A 27998-nucleotide genomic window follows, 5' to 3' on the forward strand; every position below is an offset into this window, starting at 1 on the left:
GAACTGAGTCAACGCATTTTTCAGACTCAAGCAGGGTAGGGCGCAGGGCGGCTGGCCCCCGCAAGAAGAGAGAGAGAGAGAGAGACAAGTCTGCTACTTCCCTAGCTGAATCCATCAGCTATCACAATCAATTGATGTCTTCAGATGAGATTTAAGGTTGTACTGCGCATTTAGTTGCTTTGACGCTAATTCGCCGTCGGTCGTCCAAAAAACATTATTACAACCCGACAAAATGTCAGAGCCTGCGGTGGCCGACACTCGCCGGTTGAATTCAAAGCCACAGGACCTGACGGATGCTTACGGCCCCCCCAGCAATTTCCTGGAGATAGACGTCTATGATCCACAAATCATTGGAGTTGGACGAAATCGTTATACAACTTACGAAGTTCGTATGCGGGTAGGTGTTGAGAAAAAACAGCGAGCCAACACACCTTGTTGCAGCGTTAGCCTTCATTGAGCTAAGCTAACTGGTGATTACAGTGTTGTTGCTAGCCAGGTTAGCATGTTTAGCCGCTCTGCTGAAGCCGAGCCGGGGATCGGGTTGTGACGTGTACGTTAGCCGGCCAGGGGCAGCACGACACGGGGTGCCAGTAAAACTCGAAGGCCGGTGATTTGCCAGCGGCCTTGCTTGTGGGTTGTTGTTTTTTGGCAGAGGTTTGCTCTTTGGGTTGGAAAAGGGCTGTAGAAGTTTCGTGGATATGTCAGTGTCTTCTAGCACACATCTTAAAATTGGATTTACAATTTAAAGACAAGTCAATGGCGTAAAGTTGACCTTTATAGTTAAATGTTTGTCAAATGTGCTTTATAGCATTACTTCGGCTTATGGGACACATTACATAGCAATGTAGCCATTAAATGTTGGGTTTATCACCTTAAACAATGGACTTTGGTGTGAGGCATTCAGATTTGTATTATGTAGCCCCTAGTCTGATATATCATGAGACTTTCCTAGTTATTGTCGTGACGTAGATGTTGACGTGAACTGTAATGTAGCTGGTAATTATGGAAATCTGTCCATAATTACCAGCTTTGTGCATACAGTTCACCTATGCTATGCCTAAATTATATTTGAATGTGCTCTAGTATAAAGAAAATAAGACCTGACAGAGGCTTTGACTTTAAAGAAAAAAAACACTACTTTTAGTTATAGTGGTACCTTACAACAGACATACATCAACTATTCTTCAGTAACGTTACCCATAATCTGTTACTTAAGTTTTATTTAGCCTTAAATGATTATGAATAGTATGGATTTGAATGATAAGTAGTAGTGGTTTAGTAAGAGGAGTTTCACTTAAGTTACTATGCTGTTGTAAGAGTGCGGGAGAAAATCACTGACACAGCTCATTTTCAACATTTTCAGGAAGCGGATGCCAACTGTTAATTGCGTAATTGTGACTTATCCTAAAAGGCTTGTCTTAACAAGAGATCCTCATTTTAATGCTGTTTGTGGTTGTTACCTAGGAGAGTTTACTCTTCATAATATAAATAAGTTGCATGTTTTGCATTTGTAGATTCATCCAACAGGACACGACTTGGATCAGAGCTGGGTTTAACTCACATGATGATATTTTTATATTCAAAAAACCCTGTCTCACAATATTAAACACAGCCAAATCAGTCTAGGAAACAGACACCAAACCTCCACTGTGGAAGCATTGTCCTTGATTATATCCCACAACTGTCTGCAGCAGTGAATCATAGGAGAGTCATGGGAAAGGATCGCCCATTCTTTAACCAATGAGACACTGGGAAATAATTAAATGAATTAATCCTTCAGACAAGTTGATATCAAATTGGTGTCAATTACACAGCTTAACCCATGAAAACACAAAGTCAGAATCTGCCTTTTTAATCAAACTGCAGACTGATAGTTTGGCTGGCTGGTGTATGGTCTTTCAAATGTCAGAAAAAGTGGGAAAATGTTGATTACAGTTTCCAAAAGCAAACTAAATTGTCTTGTTTAGTCCCGACCAACAATCCACAACCCAAAGATATTCAGTTTACCCGATATAGAAGAATTAAGAAACTAGAAAATATTCTTAAGAAGCTGGAATCAGGAGTATTTTAGATTTAGTTTTTTCCCTTAGAAACGACTCAAAACAATGAGTCTATTGTTAAAAAAAAGTTGATGAATTTTCTGTCTATCAACTAATCATTGTGGCTCTAAGTCACACAAATAAATGAAAGAATGAATTTAACAGCACTTAAGCTTCTTACACACAGCCAGCTGACTTGTTCGTTTGATCTTCCACCTTTTTGAAATCACTGGTGCTGAAAAATTTGTGGGCGTAATTTCTACAGAAGTCAATTTGAATTATTAAAAACAGTTATCAGGGAAAAATGCAAAACATTTGATCCTCTCGTGTGAGGAGTCACAGCCTTTTCTGTCTTTTTACACAGTTGTAAGTGTAATATTTTTAGACTTTTGGTGGGACGTCAGAAGCAGTTTGAAGATGACACCTTGATGTCTACATTTGTGACCCTCGTGTGTCGTTTCTTGCTGACTTTCAGCAAACTTAGTAATCTTGTTACATTGTTTTACAGCACCAGATACAACTCTAGAATTCAGCACGTCAAACAAAGTGCATCCTCACCTCAAACTATTGTGCATGCCAACAATTTAACTGAATTACAGATGTAAGAAATATCTTTTTTTATTTCTCACTTCCCACGATACCTTCAACCCTCAGTCACAGTGATTCCCAGTTATTTAACAGGCCTTGTTCTCACTTTACAACAATAAACACACATATAATTGAACAGAATATAAATCAAATACTTGGTTTTGAATTTGTTTTTCTTTTCTTTTTTCATAGACAAACCTTCCCATTTTCAAACTGAAGGATTCCACCGTGAGAAGAAGATACAGTGACTTTGAATGGTTAAAGAATGAGCTGGAAAGAGACAGTAAGGTGAGTAAACTGTGACAGCTTCTTTTTCAGGCTCATAATTTACGCTGGCTTGCCCGTTCAAACTAATAGTTACAGTGACCTGGTGAGTGATAATGCTAGTGTAACAGGTGGGAAAATATAATCTCTACATAGTTCCTCAAGTGTAATAATAAGTACTCTGAATATGTTGGCTTTGACCTCCTTATTAACTGTGTTGAAGTAGTTCAGAGTTGATGTGCCTCTTTATTACTTGAGCTCATATCTGCTGATGCAAATGTCTGTTTGACTTTACAGCACAGCGAGTGTAGACTTTGGATCTTATACTGCAGCACACGTTTTTTTTCCCTTTCCTGTCATTTGTGTTGACCCCTTTTACTCCATCAGATTGTAGTACCACCTCTTCCGGGTAAAGCCCTGAAGAGACAGTTGCCATTCCGCGGAGATGAAGGCCTTTTTGAGGAGTCCTTCATTGAGGAGCGACGATCCGGCCTGGAGCAGTTCATCAACAGGTCAGCCATTTCAACAGTCCTCCATTAAAATAGACATACTGCAGCCTTTATGTGGATGGAGGAAAGAATGTGGTCAAGTGGAAAATTTAAGACTAGAATGAATTTGTATTATTCGATCACTGAGTTTTGTTGGATTGTTAAATTTAGTAAAGCATGTAGCACATTTGTTATGATGTTTCTTGGACGTTTTCTAGCCACAAAATGAGTTGGCACAAACAGAAATTCACATAGTCAGTAGAGTCAGACATTGCCAAAAATGTCTAGCCCTATGCAAGGCTTAACCTAATCTGTGTCAACTGACTAATCCACAATGGCATTTCACCAGCTACTGTCCATGAAAGAGCGTTTAAAATAAGCAATTTGGTCTGTTGTCTGTCTGTGTGTACGTTTCTGTAGAATTGCAGGTCACCCTTTGGCCCAGAACGAGCGCTGTCTTCACATGTTTCTGCAAGAGGAGAGCATTGACCGTAACTACATTCCCGGAAAAGTACGACACTAGGGTTACTGAGGGAGATGGTCTGGTAGGGGGGTTTAAACTCTGGGATGTAGAACAGACTGCCTCTTGCCTTTCTTCTCCCTCACATCTTCTCTTAATCTCTCTCTTTCTTCTTTATCTGCCTCTCTTTCTCTCTCTCTTTTTCTCTCAGTCTGTGTATACCATTGTAAAGTCATATTCACTTTATCTTGGAGTTAGAGTATGTTATTCTAATATACATCAGGACATGTTGATAATGTTTCAGATAAGTCTGTGACACCTGTCTCCCTTGTGCACTTGTTTTATAATTGTACAGTATGGAAAGGATCCCTCAGTAGTTGTGATAGTATCGTAAACGATTTGGCCCTTAATTTTGCAATTTTTTCAAATTAAAACGATAATGTGCTATACAGTCATTCTTTCCCCCATGAGTGTCATATATTCATGATTGTAATATAATGTTAATAAAGTGGAATAATGTGTAAAGACTGTAAATGAGAGTTCTGATCCTGTGTTGTTCTCTTTGTTTTTTTTTCATTTTAGGTATGAATGAAGTAAGTTTGCTCTATTTTATCCTGTCTCTAAGAGCTTTCTGGAATTTAAAGGTGGTTGCATGGGCACTGTAAAGATCAAATGCGATAGTTCACAAATACTTATGTAAAACAATGTTTTGCCATATGTACATGATCACAGAGATCTGACTATAATCAGTCATTTAACCTTGTAAATATGCTGCACATAGTTCCTGGTTGTCACATAAAACAATCAGTTATTCCCCTCAAAATGTTGCAGTGATTGTAACAAGTAGAACGTTCTGCAAGCCAGTTTTTTGTAGGTGTAAGTTTGTAATTGATAGTATGTGTACTAGAGTCAACAGAAACTGGCTTGCTGAAGGTTCTCAGTCCACCAGTATCAGAACAGTAGAAAGGCAAACCAGCACTAGTGTTCTGAGTTATGTGAACTATTGTTAAATAGGGAGTAAGTACTGTGCATCACTAATGACTACAGCTCTATGAATAACTTCTATCTGTCTTTAATTTCTTTGCTCTGATACATTGTCATTATCAACTGCACTAATCATTGGCTGCATGGCAAACCTGCACGCTTTCTTTGCAATATATATATGTGTGTGTTAGTCTCGCTGACAAATGATTTTACATGCCTCTGATCACCATCATGTTGCTTGTACTGTTTATTCAGATCTCTGTATCCCTAAATTCTGTTTTTTTCGAGACATGGATTATGTTTTCTGTCAAATTATTTCTGATCATGTGTCTGAAAAACAAAGCCAAAGTTTATTCTGCTATAAAGTAAATATTGATCTATCCTTCATCTTTATGTTTAAGTCACACCTTTCTCATGTACTGGAGTCTGTCGGTTCACCATTAAAGGATAGGTCCGCAATTGTTAAAGTTTGTGTTAAAACAATGGTTAGGTGCCCATATGAGCATTGAAACAGGTTTTGGTTGTCATGATCATCCCTCCTGCTTATCATAACTGTTGATTTAACAAGCAATGCAAGTGATGGGGGACAAAATAAACTGCTGTAGTGTTGTGCCAAACTCAAATGTGTATCAGAAGATAATATGTTTCAACTGTCTAAACTAGTCAAATGAAGTGACTATCTTTTTGAGTAAAGGAAATTCCAATTTTCTTTTCCTGGACAGTGTGTCTCCATTGCGCTACAGGAATGGTAACAAAAAAAACACTTTTTCCCCACATTTGACTAATTTAGACACCTCATTTTAGCTTCAGAAACTTTATACATTACATTTTTATACATTTTTACAAAGAAATTGTGTCCCCCATCATTCAAAACACATTGTGAAGGGATCTTCTAACGGTCAGTATGAACAAGAAGGATGATTACAGTGAGCAGAACCTGTTTCAATGATCATATGGGCACCTGGCTAGTCTTTTAATACAGATATGGAAAAACTGTGAACTTATCCTTTAAAGATCAGCATCTACAGTTCATTAGACACAGTTTATGTCAAATGCATATAGCAGCAATAACAAGAAAAGATTGCATTCCACTTATTAGTCATATTGGTCACATGTATGTTGACCTAAATAGCATTGTGGCATAATTGTATCTCGGCAGAAAACCATGAATTTGATGCACCATATAGTTGACGCAAACATTTGCATTGCATGATGCTTAATGTTGAGGTCTGATGCACAGCTCAGGAAATGTGTGTTTATTTCTGATACCGCGTGTCATGAAAACTGCATGCAGTTGTGTGTAATGTACCATGTTTAGCTTGGATTAGAGCTGCCGCCATAATGTGTTTACTTTCCAGAGTCAAATCAATTTTAGTCTAGAAAGGTGAAATGCAATGTGGGAATAGAAGCAATTAAGGCTGCAACTAACACTTATTCTCAATATTGATTAATCTTTTTAAAATGTCAGTCAGTGTTTCCAAAAACCTGCAGATGCAAACTAAAATGTGTTTCTTTGACCAAATTAACAGTCCATAATCTAAAAATATTCAGTTTACTATCATAGAGGAGTAGCTGGAATCTGTGACGTTTTGGCATATTTTCTTTAAAAATGACTCAAACTAAATCAATCGCTGAAATAGTCGGTGATTCATTTTCTGACGATCAATTGTTGCAGCTCTAGAAGTGATGCAAAGATCTGTTCAAGAAAATAGTTTAATATGTCTTTGAGTAAGGACTTGCACTAAATCTTCTGACTAGCAAAATTAAAAATGGAATCGACCCCGACAAAGAGAAATGAACAGTTCAATGAACAAAATAACACATGGTATTTTGGAATGAGTGTACAACTGAAGTCAGTCCAACTGCATATTTGTTTTCCAATATGGAAAACAAGAATACACTTTAGAGACCCATCTAGCAGTGTTGATCAATGTCATTGTGTGTAGACTGTAATGCCCAAGCAATTACCCACCTCTAACAAAAAAATCTGATAAACCAGGATTTCTGCATATGAATATGAAATGTTCATTTGGATATTTGCCTTGCAAAGTCAAAAAAAAAAAATTAAATATTTTTTAAAAAAGAGAGCGAGGGGGAGATAGGGGCTGTTGTATAGTTTGGACACAGTCATTTGCAGAATATTGCAATATTATGCCATTAAGTTGGTGTCTAAGAGACTCATTGCATTGACCAAAACCACTTGTAACTTCAGTATGTCTGTATATAATTTCTCATGTTTGCTGTCTGTCTCTTTCTCTCTTATTGCAAAGACAATACAGACTGCTGCACCTGCTCCATGTACATTTATTTCTACATCATGGCATTATAACGCTGGTGGAAAGTATCAACGGTGTAGGAAAAACACAACTATTGCTCCTGGACAAACTAAGAGATTCAATGTATAAATTGTTTGATGTTGTGTCTTTATTCAGTCATTCCACACATGTACATTATTTTTGATTCAGTAATCCGTGAAAAGAAAACATGTTCCATTTACCATTTGTCATATTATCATAGCTAGATTTTTTTTTTTTTTTTACAATGATATTATGTTTTCTGAATGTCTTTTGAATTGATTTGATCAGGTTTGAAATATAGGGTAATTTCCTGCTTTGATTGATGTTTTCTTTTGCTAGCAGAGGTGTGATTTTGATGATAACCTCCCAAAGTCAAGCAACATGTAGCATCAGGAAAAAGACAGTCATTCCATTCAGTATGTTTGAACATTATTCCCTCCAGATTTTTATGTTCTCAACATGCTCGTAGACAGGATTATTTCACAAAAACTTGTTTTAACTCTGTCTTAGTTACGTCTACATTTTGGCTGTGTGTTGTCAAATCAGCTATTGGGAATGTTAAGTTAGGTAAATAACCATATCTAAGCACTGTGACAAGAGGTTCATTATATGAACAATATTTCATTGTTAAAAAGGCGTAATCAGCATCTGGTTTATTGATCTTAAATAAGGCTTATTCTACGCTTGTTTTCAGCTGTTTTATTCTTTCTATCAATATTATTGTGAAGTGTATTAATACATGTTATCATTACAGTTCCACTATGGGTAAGGAGGAATTTCTTTGTTAATTCTGTCCACCGATTAAATTTCCTGCTGCCTGCTGTCTTGTGTCTGCATATCTATTTTCAGTTCAGAGGGGGAGGAATGGCAGCAAAATGTGCAAAAAGATTCACCTTTCATTTTGTGATTGGGGCCTCATGCTGAGAAGCAGTGAGAGGGATCAGAGTCACGGGAGCTGGATGACCTCATTTAACAGTGAAATGGAAAAAATCATGAAGATTTGAAAACTGGCTTTAAAATTTTGGAGGAGATTTGACAGTTCATTGCTTAAATCATACAAGATTTTACTACATGTCTGCATGATAAAAAAAAATAAAGCTTTTTTACTTGAGGTCTGGTTAGTAAGGGACTGTGCTAATATTGTTGGCAGGGTGTGGAGGGTTAAACCTTATATTTCACTTTGTTATAAAAAAAAAGCAAGGCCTCCATGTTATGACTATGTTGTTCATAGTTAACTTCATTGCACTATAATCTGAGCAAGTGCAATTCAAAATCTCCACAACTCATCACAGAAATGTTCTTTTACAGACATTTTGCCAAAAAAAAAACTTGAATTCATGATATTAACATTCTACAAATATGTACTTTTCAAAAAGGGAAACATTCATATCTTATTTTGAGATTAACTCTTAACTAGAGAATCATCTAATCATCTTCCAAAACATATGACAAAATCAGAGGTCTACATTTAATGTTGTTATAATCAGGTTAAAATATTTTGCATTTTTTTAAGTATTTAATTTAGTTTACATTCATGTATGTATATTATTTAAATAGAGGTAATCGATAAAGCCATATTAATCCATATATTAATCCATACAAATAAATAAACTCAAAGCTGAAATAAACTATAAATTCAGGGCAAGAAAAAAAATTGGAAACACTCACTACCTCACCCTACCCACACTTCAGCCAAAAGAAAAAGTACATTTTCATACAGTCCCAAGAAATCTAAGACTAAGACAGATTTCTGACACTGGACTATACGCTTGGCTCCAAAATGCCTTGATAGTCTACTGATTTCATTGTGACCTGCAGAGACTCAAGGCAGCCAGTGCCTGAGCAGCAAAGCAACCTCAAAACATCACTGATTCTCCTCTTTTTTCTTTTTGTATCTCCATCTTAGAGGTGGGATTTCTACCATGGAGCCCGTTTTCATTCAGACAGCAACAGATGGTGGGATTTGAAACTATTGTCCCTTGAACTTGAAAATCAGCTTGGATCTCTATAGAAGTTTTCCTTCAAGCATTCCTCTTTCTCGACCATTCAAGCAATCCTTCTGTTCAATCTCGGGCCAATTTTCCATATCCAGAGATGTTGGCCACAGTTCCAGGGGCCTCTAACTTCTTCATAATATTGGCAACAGTGATCACAGGAATATCAAGCTCTTTGGAGATGGTCTTGTAATCTTTATGTTGCCCATATTTGGCTATTTCCTTTTTTTCTAATGTCTTAAACTGGCTGCATGAGTGATTATAGGATTGAAAACCTTACCTTACCTGTGATACTAATTAAAACACAGTAGTCTGCCTAAAGTATAACTACAAATCAATTATTTCTTACAACTTCTAAAGGGTACCAATAATTTTGTCCAGGCTATTTTAGAAAGTCTTAGTACAATAAGCATGAGATCAGTTATTTTCACAACTTTTTAGTTTTGTTCCATTGCAAACTAAACATAGACATGCACACGACAATAACATATCTTTTAATTTGAACTGTTCAGAGAGAATGGTGCATTATTTTAATCAAATGCAGGGGTAAATAATGATGAATGCAATCACATCATTAAGCTTTTATCATGTTTATGATTCAAGCATTATAATGCCAATACTCAATCTTAAAAACTAAAGAGAGTAAAAGGAGCACAGTTGCAGTGCTGTAAATACAAAATACAGTTTATGTGGTAGGAAAAAAGCGTCATACTAAGTGGAAGTTATGGCATTTCAGTGGCAACACTGGGTCTTTTTGTTTCACCAAACATGAATCTTAAAGTCCTCTAATCTTTCTCTTGTTGTCGTTCTCCCTCAGGAAATGCCAGGATTAAGATGGAATGGGGAATTCTTGCCACAGGTGGATTACAGTTGTTCTAGAATAGTGATCTTGTGATGTAGACCTTGACCTGCAGGTGATCCAAAGCAGATATGACTGTAATTGGACACGATTGTAGCTGCCATGTGATCTTAAAAAAGTTACAGTATGTTCATATCAAATTCAGCATATGAGACCCTCTATCTATATTAGTTCAATTTCGATTAAGAAATACAAATGTGAGAAACCCTCAGAAGACCAAAAGACAGCGATGGGGGGAAAAAGTACATTTACACAGATACTGTACTTCAGTCTAATTTTGAGGTACTCTACTTGAGTATTTCCACACGATGCAACTTTATACTTCCAGTGAACTACATTTCAGAACGAAAATATTTCTACTCCAGTACAAATGTACTTTTGCAGCTTTAGTTACTTTTCAGGTGAAGATCTGACACAATGGATAATATATATTATATATAGGCTATAGCTTTTAAAATACAACACATTGTGTTAAAGATGAAACCAGTAGTTTCCAACCTTTTTGACTATTGACAAAAAGCAGTGTGTAGTATGAATGTCGGGACAGCTCCACCAAAAAACCTTCTCACATGTTTCATTTCAACAAATGTTCAAATGATCCAGTATTTCACCAAAAATCAAAGATTAAAGAAAAAGCCCAAAAACTGAAAACAGATTTGTGTATCAGAACTTAGTTTTTTCTTCTTTCTTCTCCCATTAATTATCTTATGAACCCTCAGATTTATCTGGTGTCCCTTTGAAGGGGCCCGACCCCTAGGTTGGGAACCACTCGACTAAATTAGAGAACTGTATATAAAGTGGTTCAAACTAGCTCCACCTCCAGCAGCTACAACAGTAACATGCTGCTCTAACACTGATGCTTCACTATTAATAACCTAATGATGTCATATTTAATAATATATCAGTCAGAGGGACTAAACTACTTTTGCTGCAATACTTTACATTGTGCTGCTAATAGCTGTGTACTTTTACTTAAGTAGAATTTTCAATGCAGGACTTTTGCTTGTAATAATAATGGAGTATTTTCCATTAATGTATTGGTACTTTTACGTATGTAAAGGATCAGAATACTTTTTCTACCACCAGCATCAGAGGAGGAGTTCCACTTTCCGGATCATAGAGATATGCACAATGTGTATATGTATTACATAGAAGTAGAGGTAGGAAAAATAAATTGATTTTTTACATTTTTTTATAATGAAAACATTTGGAATTATAAACAAAATGGACACAATGCTGCTGCTCTATACATATACATAAAAACTGTGTAGGAGTGCTGGGATAAATTCACAGACCCTGACCTACCCAATCAGGGAGGACTGTGACCTACAAAACTTTAGAGCTTTGATGTGCTGGACTTGTCCCGAGTAATGAAAGTAGGCAGACAGGATGGGCACAGTGGGCCAAGACAGAGATTAGGTGGTGTTTTGTTAGCTGTTCTAACACTGGAACCCAGTGTGCAGCAATGACGCTTTGTTGTATTTGCAGAGACACCCAGTTGGGTTAGCTTGATAAACTGGAAGTAAATTGAAAGAGCAACCCAAAGCAGTGTGACTGGGCAAGGACAAAAGTTGAGACGAGTGGCTACTATGGTACCATCAGACAGAGAGGGATGAGTTGAGAGAAAGAAAATGCAATTTACAAATCTATTTGATTTAAAGTCTCTTTTGGTTGTAGTCTGAGGTATGAAAAACAGTAGGCTACCTTCAGCCTTTCCCAGGAATAGAAACATTAAAAAAAAGAAACTCACAACAAGGAAAATTCACAATAAGAACTGAACAGTATAGGACAATACATTCCAGTGTCTTGGTGTGTTCGTGTCTGTGGGTGGCTTGGCCTTCACACTTATTCAAATCCACACACAGAATACCTTTAAAACCCGTTCAGCCCTTCACATCTCAACTCAAGTCAGGACTTCAATATGTTAGCTTTATATCAAAAAGTGGGCAGGAGTGTAAACATGTTTAAAGCAAAGTTAATCACCAAACGAAAGTCAGAATATTTCTGACCAGGCAAAGTGGACAACTGCCCCAGTATCTCAGGCCTTTAGGTGCCTTAAAGACTCAGTTTCAGTGTGTTTCAGTTGGTGATATGATTCATTGCAGGTTTGTTTGGGAATATGCAACACTAAAGCACAATGTGCACTAAAATAATGGTGGTCTTGTCTACTTGTTTTGTTCAAAATGTTCATGGTGCATATTCCTTAAAACAAAGTAAAATTTTGGGCCATAGCAGATTAAACAAAATGCTTTTTTTTACTAAATTTTAGGAAAACATTTCAATGATTACGTGTATATTTCCTTGAAGTTATTCATTTCTAGATTTCATTTAATTGTCGTGTAACACATAACAAAATCACTAAATGACTGCACTAGTTAAAATATACTGTTTGTCTGTTTGCTCAAACACTTATGTAACCATCTATGCAGACAGAAGTTTATTAAGAAAAGTAAACAGAGACACACCCTGGGCTGTGCTGCAAGTTCAGGACTAACACTTCCAGTCCTACATCCTATTCAGAATTTGGACAATTACTTTGTCACATTCCCAAGGTCAAGAATGAACTCCCACGCTAAAATATGTTTGATGTAGAAATGGAAAGTTGATTCATGGAAACAGTAATTGACAAAACAATAAGGTCCTACACAACATCTAATAGATGTCCTGGACCTTTCAATGCTATCACATGAGCCTCTTGGTAGATGTAGTTTACCTTGTGATGAGATTGTTTTATCAGCTACTGTTTTCAAAATCAAAAATTAGCTTTACATCTCATGTCAGTGTGGATGAGTCCTTAAAATTCTCAGATAAATGGACATTTGATGATTTTTGACGATTCTACGACCACAGGTCAAACTACTGCTGGATGTGTGATATGATTGAAAGAAATGGACCTTAGTGGAATGGACCTTTGACATAGTAAAGAAAAAGTGACATCACAAAGTTATTTCACATTACATTTATTTTTCAACTCCAGTATCCCACTCATCTTGGTCATAAGGTCACAATAACCAGAGTTATGTAATTTTATCAAAACTATTTCCTTATGTCATATGCTTTCATATCATCAGCCATCAGACTGTACAACACCACATCTCCCAGTACCTCCCACTCCAACTAAAACACTGGTGCTGTGCTTACTATGTTAATCCCAGGAACATTGCACACATGTATATAATCTCTGTAGTGTCTGCACATTGCATATTTATATATATATACATATAACAAAAGTATGGATTGGAAATATTGTGTTTTTTAATGATTTGAAATCAATATTTTTTATATTTTGTAAATAAATTATGACGTTGGCTTATTTGTAACACACATGGTCTTAAATGGTGTCACAGTACCATGCCAGACTTTTGACTTTTTTCATATCTTTATTTTATATTCCACGTTACAGCTACATTGTGGCCACAATTTAAATTTTTTTTGACCATGTCACCAGAGGGGCTCCATACTGTTTCAAATAAGAGATAAATCTTACTTTATGAGAAATGATCTCCCTAATAAATCATGTCAGTATCCATGAAAAACACCTGAACTCAGATTTTGGTGCTCAATGGTATATGGTAACTCGTAATCTGTAACATTTCCAAATTAACCTTCCTAGTCAGCAGGTTTTTTTTTTTTTTGGCTTTTTTTTGTTGACACTGTGAGGTGTTTATTTAACTCTGATGCCATGTAGTGTTGGTGTTGCATCAGGCGAGCTGCGGTGTCTTTTTTTATTGTACCCCTTTATCTTTATGGATGAGGTCACTGAATTTCATCATGCAACGTACCAGCCAACTTTTGAAGGAACACTTTGCACGATGAGAATAAAACGTTGCAAAACGACATAACTTACGCCACCATTGACCCCTGCAGCATTCAGAGGTCGCTGAGTGCATGTACATGAAAGAAATTGTTTAGTATTTCCCCTCCTTTTCTTTCAATCTGCTGGACAAAGCTGCAGCGGATGCAGTGTTGCTATACATGAGACAGGGCCTATATATAACCTTCAGAGGAGGGGGGGGGGCTTACGCTGTTTCCATATATGGACATTCATACTACGAGAAACCACGCGGACACAGATGGCACACTTTCTGTCTCTTTAAACAATTTCTGCCATTTCATTGTATTTTATTTTTTGGTTAAAGCTCTCCTAAATGTCGATTATCGTGTTGTAAACTTAGAAACGTGAAGACTCTTTCGTCGTTACTTTCCATTCATGAATGGAAAGCTCCACCTCCCTGTAGCACATGCGTCACTTATGTTTGTACACATCCCGCGCGCCCCGCCCCTTCCCGGCGAATCAAAACCGCAAAGAAACACACCGAGCGGGGTATTTCATCAGCGACCGTGGCTACAGCACTTCTGTCCTTTTCCCTCTGGTGTCCTGTGAGCTTTTATCAACAAGACATTGAAGGTAATGTCCATTTTGTGTTTCAGCGATACCATACAAACAGTTTAGCGACATGTCTCTTTTAAAAAACTCTTCCGATATAACATTTACTTCTTGTCGTGAAGAGGTGGACTGATGCAATCCTCAGTTGTGTTGGCGCACTCGCGTCGCTTAATAGTATGTTTGTTTTAGTGGTTTAAAGTATAGGAATAAAACTGAAACGTTTCCATTTTGTGCAATATTTAGAGTTTAGTGACGGTGATGATGCTTAGTAAAGGTGGCTTTATTTGGTCATTTGAGCGGGGGAACCAGCTGGTGTAACTTAGATATTAAATAACGTGCTCGGAATACTTAAAAAATAACACGAAAAAACGTAAAACGTAGTTGTGGCACATATTTAAATGATCCTGTCATGTATAAAAAAGAAAAAGATTGAAGTTTTTTTCTCCGTTTGGGTGTCCCGTCTTTCCATTCATTGTTTTGGTCAGCGCACCCCGCTAAGTAGTAGGGTGTGGGGATGATTGTAATGGTGCTTTCAATGACCGCACACAAGCGCAGAATTCCAAATTATTCCCATAATAAATCCCTAAATAAAAATAACTTGTCTGTTACGATCATTTTATTCAATAAATGAAACGACACATACATGATTTGTAACTTTAAAAATTTGGCGTGATGACAATGAGAAAACGGTAACTTAAAAAAAAAAAAAGATAACTAATTTTCAATACATCAATTAGCATTGTAATATTAAACTGTTACACTCGTATAACATATCGATGAAGTTACCAAGACATATTAATTAATCGTGTAAGTAAAACACCCAAAATACTGTAGTCCAAATCCATTTCTGCCGCTTTCTCTCACTTCATTTCTCAGTGTGCAACTGGGAAATACGATGTTTCCTAAAGCGACACTAGCGTTAGCACCACGCGAGAGCCGCCTGAGCCACGTAGCTAGCTTTGTGTCTTAGTCACTGACACATTGATTATTATACAGATGGACAGCTGAACATCGCCCATTATTGGTAAGTCCAGCTATTTTAATTGTCGAGTGAAATAAAAAAATCACATTTACATGAGCCTCGATTGCCAAAAAAACCGCGAGTGCCATCATCCATATGTGAGCCGTCCTTCCGGGTTAATGTTCACCACCATGCGTGTGTTGTTGCATCAGCCAGCTGACAGACAGACACCCCATAATTATTTAAAAAATGTTGTGACATTAATGAGATGATGCTAATGAAAGTAATGAAGAATGTAGATTAGCCTGTGTAACTAGCGCTGCACAAACGTGCTCAGCAGTGGTCAGGTGGTTGTAGATGGGTGGAGTAGAGAGGTTGTTGGATTAGGCAGGTAGACACACGCCACGTTTCTTTCCTAAATGTTGGCTGAGCATTATAATAAAATAATAACACCAACGCTGTAAATGAGAGGCTAAACTTGTCAGGTGTTGTCAAAGGATGAAGTCCTCATTTCTAGAGCTGTGCATGAGACTTGTCATCGCTGCAATTATATGTCTTTATTAATGATAAGTTACAGTACAAAGCCTTTTTTGTAAACTTGAAACATGCTGCACAACGCTCAGATGATTTACTGGTGTGCTCTGAGAAGAAATATACAGACAGTACTCAGCTGCCAGTTGCTAGGTTTGAAAAAATAATGCAATCTAATACTACAGCCCTGCAATAAATCCCACCTTAATGGCAGCTATATTGCTCAGTTTTAAGAGGTGTTCATTCAACTTAGTTTTGGAGGCAATTCATGTGTGGTGCTGCATTTCTAATACAACAGCTCTGCAATAAATAACACCTTCATGCAATATTGTGTCCACCTATTAAAATCATATTTCAGTTTCAACCAAAAATGAAAGTTATACAGTCTCAAAATTGATTTGGACAGTAGTAGTAGATGTACATAGTAAACTGGCAGCTGCTCAGAGCTCATTTGTTGATATGCTGGGAGCTTACAGTACTGCACTTGTTACCTAAATTGAGCAATCCCTCTTATACTGATAAGTTCACCAGAAATAAAAGGAACTAGGAATATTACGTGTTTCATAGCATGCACTACATAGAAAGAACTCTTTTTTCATTTGTGCTGTCAGTGATTCAGGTGAATGAAACATTTCTGCATCAGCTGCTGTCTAGTCAAGATTTTGCCCTTAAAAGTAAACTGTTTGATGTGTTTGAGGAGGTCCATTGCACTGCATTTGCTAGATCCCCTTAAGTATTCCCAGTCCTTATTACTGTGTCGGATTGCTGGCCGCTTGTGCTTAATCATGTCAAATAAATTATTTCAAGTGTAATGGCCAAAAGTGAAGGAGTTGTGTGCAACTGTGTCATAACAGGAAGGGTGTGCATTGCACCACACCTTTAGGTGTGCCTACGTCTGATATGTTCTTGGTAAATTTTTGCAGTCATCAAGTCAAGATGTTGACATATTTGGTTAAATGAAAGTGTATATTATGGTGAGAGTTTCTTATTGCTATTAGTGTTTACAATAAGGAGAAAGAGTCCCATATGGCAGCACAGTATCTTATTATAGATGGTAGGGAGAGTTTTTCTGCAGGCACCCTTTCTGACTGGTGCTACAGTGGACGGATTATCCATTCTCATAATGCATACATTTGACTTCTGTTCTTGGCGTTGCGGCTAACATTAATAGCGTTGGCATTGGTCATGGGAGAGTGAGCAGATCCTCAGTTTGTCACATTCCATTTCACAGCAAGAGCGGCTTTTGGCAGGAGCGATGCTGTCCGGCCAGGTGACTTAAAGGGTCATTCAGTTCAGTCTCAGTGGTCGGTGCACACACACGTTAACAAATGTATACAGCCTTTATACTACGCCACAGTAGCTCCTTACACACACAAACATATATCCCTGGCTTAAAAGATGCACTGTTCCATTACTTCAAACACCTGGAAAGCCATTGTGTGTGTGTGTGTGTGTGTGTGTGTGTGTGTGTGTGTGTGTGTGTGTGTGTGTGTGTGTGTGTGTGTGTGTGTGTGTGTGTGTGTGTGTGTGTGTGTGTGTGTGTGTGTGTGTGTGTGTGTGTGTGTGTGTGTCCCAAAGAAGGGTTTACTACTCCGTACAGTCACGCATGGTAGTGTACCTTCCAGGGTTATGCAAGGTCACATTTACTCTTTTCAGTTGGGCGTTTAGCCTTGCAAGGTACTGAACATGTTGTTCCCTTTAATCAGCCTCTGGCCCAAACAAATGATATTTCAGCTGTTTTTACAAGATATAACATTTCTAGGGATAGATGGATACAAGATCTTCAGTGAATCATTAGTCTTTAGTTTCATTCTTTGACAAGAAGAAACAATAACTATGAAAAGAGTGTGGGCAAATTTACATATTTTTGGTGCATCATTACTTCTATATATTTACATATTTTTGGTACATCAGCATTGCTTCCATATACAGGAAAGTACTAAGTATGTGTTCTGTGTTAAAATTCCTGCGATGTGGCCAGTCAAATCACCCCTTTTTATTTTTAGTTCCTGCTATTTAAAGTAAAAGCAGCCGAGAATAAAAAGCAGCATTTTTTTTTTGTGACAGAATATTTCAGATTCATGTTTTTGCTTGTGTACCTTTTTAACTTGAGCACTTTTTTTGCTGGTCTACTTATATAACCAGACACTTGTGTTATTCTTGTTGTTGTTGACAACAGTAGCAGTCACAACAAAGCCATGAGTTGTTCGTATGGATTCAAAAAGGAGAAGCAAGACGGTATAATGAGGTTAGCAGGTTTGTTACTTCTCCAAATAATCCTCTTAGAGTTCATGGCAGCAGTTGCAGCAATGTTAAGTCAAGTAACAGTACCATTTATCCCTGAAGCCAGTTGTAACCGGAGCACTCTTGGCCCCAGTCTTGATGGTTATAGTCCTCATACATAACAACCTGTTTTAGTATGTTCCACGTTCAAAAACTTGAACATGGTCTAATTGTGGTCTGATGAAGCAAACCACTTCCTAGAGAAAGGCATTTGTGTTTAACAGGAATAGAACATGGCTGCAGTTAGCGCACCTGTCTTGTCATGTGTGTGTTACGTAGTGGAGCTTGAAGACGGCACAATTATGAGCCACACCTCCGTGTAACCTGGCATAAATCTGCCCCACTTGTACAAATGGGCACCCTCGTGAAAAGCACAAGGAAAAGATTAGCAACAAGCGTGACGTAACGGAGGCATCAGCGGAGGTTAAAGTGGCTCTAGCATCTTAACGAGACCACCCTTAATAAAGGTCATAGAAAAATCAGGTCTGCATTTCTTTTGTAATCTGAAGTTGGGAACTGTGTCAGTATTTAGTCTGCAGTCATGAAAGAGACGCTTTCTTTGAAAAGCTAATCCAAGAACACTTCCCAACAACCGGGTTTCTTGTTGGATTCATCGGCCGTTAAAAATGAAATAGTCCCAAAGTTAAGCTATCTGGGCGTTTTTAATAGGTTTACAGTTTCAATTCAGAGCTTTTGTTGTGCTTAGTGAATATAGTGAACCCCCTGAGGAGATCACAGTCAGCTGGGCACAGTAGTTTGGTAATAAATGTTTATTGACACAACATTGACACCCTCAGATCTCAGTTCCTGGTGTGTGAATGGAAAATGCTACTGGAATGTCGCACCAAGTGGGGAGCAGCACCATGTACCAGTTTCCCATCACTCTTCAGAAGGCCAAGTGTTTATTATTGTGGTTGTATGTTGCTCTCCATGTTGTTTTTATGTCATTGTTTGACAGTGTTTGTCTTTTTTTTTTTTTCCTCTCTCAACACTCACAACTGTACTAGCCAGGATATTCGCTTTTGAGATAGTAAGACTCGAAGTGCTTTGATAAGTAGGTTATATTGTTTTAATGGTTTTTTATAGAATATTGTCATTGTATTCAAACCTTGTGAGGGTGTATATCCTGTGTGTTATGAAAGAAAACAGACCAAATTTAGGCTATAACATAATCTATAGCAGAGAGACTTTTTTTCCCTTCAACATACTCTGTGACCTGAACACAAGTCATCTAAAACAATGTCCGTCCACTTTATGTTTGCATATGAGCTTTCTTTTTTTAAATAATCTTTTAAATGATATTTTTCCTCTGGCATTCTTCTGCTGTATCCGCCATAATATCCTCCTGTACACCTTTTCATCTCTTACAGCTAATTTGAAAGGGGGAAAAAAAGAGCCACCCTTGGCCCTGAAGCTTTACCAACCTTTGATCCACACAGACAGTCACCCTTGCACGTCCACACAGTCACTGGTCTATGTAGCCGTGTAGTGTTTCACTTCTTCTCTTTGCTACCTGACCTGTGAGGTGACTGATAGGCCTGAAATGTCTGTCTGCCTTCTCAGCAGCCATATCAAGGACTCAGGTGTCACTGCATTAATGGCGTTGTCTTTGACGTTGCTCCGCCCCTCCTCAAAATCACAACTGTAAGCCTCTCGTTGGAAAAATTACAAAGTTGACCCTTTCCACTGAATCTCATGACAAACACAATTTAGGATGAATTTAGGGAATTGTTAAACACTTAATGTGTTTCTCATAGTGTAATATAGCATAAAAGAGAGACAAGTGGATGTTGCTGTTAAATCTGCCGCTAAAAGGCTGATTCTTGTGTTGCATGCTTAGAAGTTAACAATTGTCATGATCCATTTCCCCAAACTGTTAATGGTTAGTCATGACAATGGTTGTAGCTGTAGTAATCATAAAAATGGTGTAGTATTTACAGATAAGATTAAAGCATGGCCTGGCTTTGAGTTGCATGTACTAACCTGTAATTTTAGTGTTGCAACAGAGAAACATGTACGATATAGTTGTTAACGTCCTTGAGCTTTCATTTCAATGTTTTGTTCTGTTTTACTGAACTGAAATCACTCGCTACAATACAAGACACTGTGAAACATGAAGTAAGAGAGCAGGCGGTGCACCGACTTGTTTTGACCAAGAAAAATGCTGGTTGCTGACAGACTTTCACACTCACTCATTCACACACACAAACACACTTGATGTGTGAAGCTTTGGTTTCAGTGCTGCTCTGTGGCTTATCACGGGTGTCTGAAAGTCAGGAAGTCAAATTTCTTTCTCTTTCTTTATTTTGAACACTTTGAGCAGTTCATAATTATGTACGGCATGACAGTCTTTGGGCTCCATGCTTTTTGCTTCCTGTCGAAATACAGGCATATTTACTTTTTATAGATTTACTATCAAAATAATACTGATACTGATACTAATAAATAGGGTTCAACAGTGAGTTGATTGGAATTAATCTGCCTATTCCTAAACTTTTCATCAGTAAATATTGTCTTATGGTAAATAAAGAAGCATAAAATCTTCTGTAGTTTCATGTTTTCTTATCCATGCAGCTGCATGACGGAACATGTCGCTTCAAAGTATTGGTTTTGCATTTCCTCAAAGTGGCATGAACCAACTGGCCTAACCTGTGCTCTCTCTCCATAACTTACAGCTTGGACTTTAAGTAACAGGAGAAAGAAATCTCCTGTAAAAATATGCTTGGATCACAGCTTTCCTTGTCACCTCTACAGATCCAAACTGTAAAGTTTTAAATGGCAAAAAGCAAGTTTAATATCATCGGCCTATTGCTTCAAATGACTTGGAATGAATGTTTTAGGCCAACATTTTTCTATGGGGTGTGTTTGCATCCTTCTAGTGTGTGTTGTACACGTAAGAAGACACCAAATAAGGTCAACCTGTGGCATATAGCACCTGTGTTTTGACACATACTCACGTCATTGCCCTTTTTTAAGCAGTGTTCGATTAGTGGTTTATATATTATTAGTGATTTTTTAGGTCAAACCTGTGTGTGTGTGTGTGTTGATCCATCTGACTGCCTCAACAAACAGTTACTGTATCTGTTTTTGTCAGATATGCTGTGCAAAGTGTCCTTGGCCTGTTATGAACTGATCTTTGTGTGTGTGTGTGTGTGTGTGGGGGTTATCGTCATTCAGCCTGTCCTGATATTGACAAGCCCATCACTGCTGACGTGGAATGTGTTGCAGGTGTCCTTGAGTAGGGTTTTGGATAAAGTCTCTCTCTTTTTTTTTTTTTTTTTTTCAAATGATCAATAATGAATGGGATGCTAATCAGTGTAACTACATACTGCCAAATTATTTCTTTGTGTGAGAAACTGCAGGTTATTTTAGTTTTAAAGGATTTTGTTAAAGTTGGTTTCTAGAAATGAACAATGCACCTTTTTACACTATAGTTATGGTAAAACTTGGCTTTATAAACCATACAATGTACATCAAAGTCATCAAAGAACTAAAGTACAAGAACTTTTAGTAGGTTATCTGACATTCAGACACTTGCAGTTTTTATACAGAGTAGAGGGCAGTTTTTGCACATGTAGCGTATTTATCTATACATCAGCCTCCTCCCAGGGCAGCTGGTTCACTTTATCGAGCTGCTGGTTCACGCTGTCCTCTTCTCTCCTTGTTGATATTAGTTTGCAGAATTATATCATCCCCTCGCAGCCTCTGGCTTTCCCAGGCTTCTCCCTGTCAGTCTCTGTCTGCTGAAAAAACAAAACACAAGTAGAGTGTGCTTTTTCTCAGTAAGGGAGTGGTGAGGAATTGGACAAGGTGTTCTTTTGTTTTTATATAGGCGTGTAATATGTCAGGTTTATTTGTCAAGGCAAAATTAAGATTAGATTTGAGCCTTGCAGGGCAGCGTTGGGTTTTCTTTTGTCTTCAGGAGGTCTCTCTGTGCCCTACTGTGTCTTATGATGTTACTAGGCTGAAAGAGGTTGAGGTATGAATTCCTGGAAGTTGCATAACTGATATCTAAAGGAGCTCATGTGTAGTGAAATGTGTCTTAAGTGTCTCTCCAAACCTGCTGACTGACTTAGTATCTCTTTCTACTGAAGTAAAGAATAATACTCTAGGAATGTTTCCAACCTCTCTGATGTTACCCGTGCCCACCTGAAATACATCTACCACCTGTTGAGACATTGCACACGATACTAAACTATATAAACAACCTACAAAGTTTGTAAGGTTAATTGTATTGCCCAGTGTGGCTCAGTTGGGTGACAAGATATTGTTGTACTCGGATTACGTGCATTTTTGTATAATCCAACCCCCCCAAACTAACTGCAGTTTAAGCACCATTTCTGGAGTATATTCACTGTTGGAAAGAGTGGATGCTATAATCAACTGCACAGTGCCAAACAGAGCCATGACAAGTGTGAGCTTTGGCAGTGATTGAATAGTACCTTGTTTTGAGCTCTTGTTTTTTGTTGTGTTTCCTCACAGGTCCTAATCTGCTGCTGTAAAACACTGTGACCACAGACCTGCTGCTTCCTGTTCTCTGTCTGCTTGAGTGACTGTTGCCTAAGTGAAACACACCTACGCTGAGGGACCAATAACAAACAAGCCATCGCCATCTGCCCAAAGTTCTTCTACGCTGTCACACGTGTTCTGCTTAAGCTGTGTCAATCACACACACCCACACTAGAAGGATTTAAAACGCATAGCCTGGTTCAGCGCCCACACATAATCACAGCAAATATGGCCAGCAAGCTGTCCAACTTTGGAAAGACCCTGCTGCGTCGCAGGGCAATAGACTTCTCTGCTGAAGAGACTCGATTTGCCCGCTGCCTATCCACCCTGGACCTCATCGCTTTGGGGGTGGGCTCCACACTCGGCGCTGGTGTCTACGTCCTCGCTGGCGAGGTCGCCCGAGAGAAGGCAGGACCCGCTATTGTCCTCTGTTTCCTCATCGCTGCGCTGTCCTCCATGTTGGCTGGCCTGTGCTACGCAGAATTTGGCGCCCGTGTGCCCAAGACGGGCTCTGCGTACCTGTACAGCTACGTGACAGTCGGAGAGATCTGGGCCTTCATCACAGGATGGAATCTCATCCTCTCCTATGTGATAGGTCAGTTTCATTTTCAACAACACCTAAATACCAAGTCAGAATGTCAGAGACAATACAAAGTACGAGTCATTCATTTTCTCTACATTGTTAATTTATCTCCATTTCTATATTCTTTTTTAAGGTACGGCCAGTGTGGCCAGGGCGTGGAGCTCAACCTTTGACAGCCTGGTTGAACAGAAGATCTCTGGCTTCTTTAAAGCCTCCATGGCAATGAAGGTGCCAGGGAAAGTGCTGGCAGAGTACCCCGACCTGTTCGCCCTCATCCTCGTCCTGCTGCTCACTGGTGAGTTGGTGGTTCTCAACCTGGGGTGAGGAATCCTTTGACAGATAACATATAGTTGATACACAACTTGTGTTTTTTTAATTAAGCCATCAGTAGCCCTTCTTAGCATTACATTAAACCTTGCATAACAGGCGTAATTGGTGCCATTAATATTACAGCTGGTGTAGGATGACATGTCAGTAGCAGTGTGAAGGAAAGAAATAATGATCAGTGTCGCTGACTGATGCCATGTTGGAATTGGTGAAGTACGAACATATCCACCCACATAGCAGGACATGCTGTTATTGATGCTGAAATATGAATTCTCTCCTCTCTCTTCCTGTGCTTTCTGCTCTCAGGACTTCTGGCCTTTGGCGTGAGTGAGTCAGCGCTGGTGAATAAGATCTTCACAGGCATTAACCTGGTCGTCCTGGGCTTTGTTATCATCTCTGGCTTTGTGAAGGGGGACTCGGCCAACTGGAACCTCAAAGAGGAAGACTACAGCAGCTACATAAACCAGACCAACGGCAGCAAGACTTACAAGTCAGTATTGGAATCATAGTTTTACTGTTTCGTGTGTGTTGAATAGTTATTCTTGACATTTGATTAACCATACTGTGTGGCTCTCTTCTTCTGCTGCTCAGAGTTGAGGAGGAATTTGGTGTTGGTGGTTTTTCTCCATTTGGCCTGACTGGAGTCCTGTCTGGTGCTGCTACCTGCTTCTACGCCTTTGTGGGCTTTGACTGCATCGCCACAACAAGTGAGTTTACATACCTGGAATAACCTGAGGGACCAAATGGCTAAATAAATATGGACAGACTATAGACTGCACAGGGATTCCTCTTGTTCTCTCTCTCTCTCTCGCTCTCTCTCGCTCTATTTATTTATATATATATATAATCTTTCTTGAGGGATTTGAAGTTGCTAACATGCATATAGCTCATTATTGTAAAGAGGAGGATTTATTTACTGCATGTTAGTGGATTTCTTGTTTCCACAAACTTGTTTTATCACATAAAATGCAAACTTTTCCTTGACATGGGAATTGCTCTTGTTGACCCTTGTGGTCATGTGCACAAATGTTTAGACAGCGTGCACAAGAGTGGAAACTGCTTTTGATAATAAGGTTTGACTCCATGTTACATAAGAAGATGTGGAACCTGTTTTCCGTATGTTTGATGGCAATGCTATGCAACTTTGAGTGACATGCGAGTCTTGTTCAGGTCCTGTAAAGACTGACTAATTAATGTGATTTTCAGCATTCTTTGACATTTATTGTTTTCATTGATGTTCTCAGGCGAAGAAGCTAAGAATCCCATGCGTTCTATACCTGTCGGCATCGTTGCCTCCCTGCTGATCTGCTTCTTTGCCTACTTTGGTGTGTCTGCTGCTCTGACCATGATGATGCCATACTACCAGCTCAACACCCAGAGTCCTCTGCCTGAGGCCTTCAGCTATGTGGGCTGGGCTCCTGCTAGATACATCGTGGCTGTGGGCTCTCTCTGCGCTCTGTCAACCAGGTAAGAGAAGAAAACCTAAACTTGTTTCCATACCACCCATGTTTCCTTTACATAACACTGTTGGGAGTATAATGCTAACTACTGATCTTCTCTCAGCCTCCTGGGCTCTATGTTTCCCATGCCCCGCGTTATCTACGCCATGGCGGAGGATGGTCTGCTGTTCCGTGGTCTTTCCAAGATGAACACTCGCACTAAGACTCCTCTCCTGGCTACCATCGCTTCTGGCATTGTTGCATGTAAGCTTACCGAAACCGGTTGCATTCTTGTTTACTGCATATTGTTCATCTCTTTTTTTCATGTTCTCGCCCTGGGGCCACCAGGTTGTGTTTGTTGTGTGTCAATCCCAGGCTGTAAAATAATTTGTCAGGTTCATCACTCTGACTCTTGCTTCAGCTCTGTCTTGCAGGCTGTCCGGTTGAGATCAATATCACTTAACAAAAGCCTGCTTTTTTTTTTGTCCGTGCTTACATCAAGGCCAGTTAAAACTATTAAAGTATTCATTTGCTCCTCTTTCTAAGACAGTTACAGTTGAATAATTAGATTAAATCTGTTTTCACTCCTCCTTGCAGCTCTGATGGCCTTCCTGTTCGACCTGGGAGCTCTGGTTGACCTCATGTCCATTGGAACTCTGTTGGCATATTCATTAGTGGCCATTTGTGTTCTTATCCTCAGGTAAGCACCTTTTTAATTATTTAACAACACAGTCATAAAGTCTTTTAAAGTTTTTATGATGTGTTAATTACTCTGTAGCAGCTGCTGTATTCATAAATCCAGTGAGAAAGCATAATTATATCATATGTGTACAGCTAAAGTACAAGGGTCAAAGTTGTAACCTCATTCTCATAAAACTAAACTTTTTGAACTTGAAACTGTTTTGCTGTAAGCATTTTTCTTCTTTCTTTACTCATTCTGAAACCTTCCTTCCTGCACAGGTACCAGCCAGGCAGCCTGTCTTCGTCCAGCCAGACAGAGAAGCTGGTGGAGCTGGTGGAAGGGGAGAAGGTGGCCGTAAGTGGAGGAGACAGCGGAGATGAATACGGGATGGAGACAGAGGAGAGGCCGCTCCGAGAGACTTTCAGTTTCAAACTGCTGTTCTGCCCAAGTGGAAAGACCCCAACAAAGACGTCTGGGAACATTGTCTACGCCATCACTGCTATTATTTGTAAGTGTAAAAATGGCACTTGCTCTTCCCAAATGTGGGTTTCTAAAGTAGAAGTAACCCAAAAATAACCTTAACCTTGCTGCAACCAGTTTAACTAATGTTCTCTCCTCTTCCTCTGTCTGCAGCTGTTCTTATGATTGTACTGTGCGTCATAATGGCCAACAATCTGTCGGGGCTTCTGTCTGGGAGTGCAGCCGTGGTGGTGCCCTGTATCATTTTGAGTCTGCTCTGTTGTGTCTGCGTCATCATCATCTGGAGGCAGCCTGAGAGCAAAGAGGCTCTCACCTTCAAGGTAGCTATCAAACACTGAGAACACAGCCTTTGTGTTGCAGACCTTTTTGTTTTTATCCCTCGTGCTTTGTTTTAGAAGGCTGTCTTGGCAGCTACGGTGCTAAAATAGCTACTTCCAGGTGTACAATGTCTTATGCACATGTTGTTCCCTCATTCTTTCACTGTGTGCCACTGAATTTTTAAATATAGTTATTCTTTTTTCTGCTCTTCCATGTGTCTGTTCTCTCAAGGTCCCTCTGCTCCCATGGTTGCCCCTGTTCAGTGTTTTCGTCAACATCTACCTCATGATGCAGCTGGACCTGGGTACATGGTGCCGCTTCGCTGTCTGGATGGTTATCGGTACGTTTGAACATTTCTGATTCTCTTTCTCTTCATTACTCATGGCTAACATTCCCCTCACTGTTTTGTAACTTTCTGTTGCTTCTCTCCTGCCCCCCCAGGTTTCGCCATCTATTTCTTCTATGGTATTAAGAACAGCAGTGAAGCTGCCAACAGGTTATCCACTCGCAAATATGAGCCTGCGCTGCAGCCCAAGAGCCCAATCTACAAAGGCGCTCCCGATGACAGTGACGTTGAAGCAGGCAGCCCCTGATACAGACTGAAGTAGACCTGGGGAGTGTAACAGAGCATCTACACTCATTCTGGCAGCCAATGCTGCAGTGTAGGCGGACTGGAACATAGCCCTGGGCTTAAAGGGAGGAGAGGCAAGAAAACGCCACACACATCTTACCTCTGAGTTGGAAGCTGATTAACTTGATTGCTAGACACTGTGACAGAGCCACATTCTGGCCCATGTGTCTGTTTTAATCTGTTTGTACTTAGCCTTAGCCTCCTGGAGATATTTACCTGCCTATAACACATGCTTTGAATGGACCTAACTAACACAGAGAACTGTGGTTCTAACATCTGTAATCTGACGCCATTTACTGGGAGAATGTTACACATTAGCTGTTTTCTTCTTTTCTTCTTTTCTGTTATTAGTATAAGAGGTGAATATGCATCACTAAAAATGATGGCTCGAGCCACCAAGTTTACGATCGTCAAGACACTTGGATCAGTGAGCTAGACCATCAGTTATCTGACGCCATTTACTGGAAGAATGTTACACATTAGCTGTTGTCTACTTTTCTTCCTCTCCGTTATTAGCGCTAAAAGTAACTATGAACTTTGATGTGCATCACTAAAAACGATGGCTTGAGCCAGCCAGTTTACGTCAAGTCACAGATGAGCTAGACTTCAAACTGTAAAACAAACCATTTTTTAAATAGTTGGAGTCCACCAACAACATGACAGTTGCCTCTTTTGAGTCGCTTTCAATAGAGTTAACATGTCTAGTTTATTGGTTCTCGTTTGTTGCACCAGCCTGTTTGTGTCTGCTGTGTGTGTGTGTGTGTGTGTGTAAACAGGGTAGCACTGAAGCTGTGGGGTTACAGTCTCAGTCATGGCCTCAGTGCAGGTAAATCAATAGCACATGGTTGATGTCATCTACTGTGTTTGAGGCTGAAGAACAAGCTTCGTAGATAG

At 39.1% G+C, this 27998-nt stretch overlaps 2 protein-coding genes across 5 annotated transcripts; both read left to right on the forward strand.

The window, feature by feature from the left end:
- The first annotated feature begins 14 nt into the window (after positions 1-14).
- On the forward strand, positions 15-16482 carry snx12 (sorting nexin 12). 2 transcript variants are annotated; one of them, XM_053331384.1, is made up of 5 exons: positions 15-397; positions 2820-2915; positions 3279-3403; positions 3800-3893; positions 16473-16482. In XM_053331384.1, exons 1-5 carry the CDS (start codon positions 233-235, stop codon positions 16473-16475), a joined length of 483 nt encoding a protein of 160 aa, XP_053187359.1. In that variant the 5' UTR covers positions 15-232; the 3' UTR covers positions 16476-16482. The 2 variants fall into 2 exon arrangements, with proteins under 2 accessions (XP_053187359.1, XP_053187358.1); XM_053331383.1 differs by lacking the exon at positions 16473-16482 and having other exon boundaries at positions 3800-3902.
- slc7a3a (solute carrier family 7 member 3a) lies at positions 14360-27995 on the forward strand. 3 transcript variants are annotated; one of them, XM_053331381.1, is made up of 12 exons: positions 14360-14381; positions 22618-23239; positions 23361-23522; positions 23861-24044; positions 24146-24261; positions 24799-25021; positions 25118-25257; positions 25591-25693; positions 25954-26183; positions 26309-26475; positions 26705-26813; positions 26915-27995. In XM_053331381.1, exons 2-12 carry the CDS (start codon positions 22873-22875, stop codon positions 27064-27066), a joined length of 1953 nt encoding a protein of 650 aa, XP_053187356.1. In that variant the 5' UTR covers positions 14360-14381; positions 22618-22872; the 3' UTR covers positions 27067-27995. The 3 variants fall into 3 exon arrangements, with proteins under 3 accessions (XP_053187356.1, XP_053187357.1, XP_053187355.1); XM_053331382.1 differs by lacking the exon at positions 14360-14381 and adding an exon at positions 19002-19033; XM_053331380.1 differs by lacking the exon at positions 14360-14381 and having other exon boundaries at positions 22508-23239.
- Positions 27996-27998: the final 3 nt, after the last annotated feature.

The sequence above is a fragment of the Scomber japonicus genome, chromosome 13 (genome assembly GCF_027409825.1).
Source record: "Scomber japonicus isolate fScoJap1 chromosome 13, fScoJap1.pri, whole genome shotgun sequence".
NCBI classification, from domain to species: Eukaryota; Metazoa; Chordata; class Actinopteri; order Scombriformes; family Scombridae; genus Scomber; species Scomber japonicus.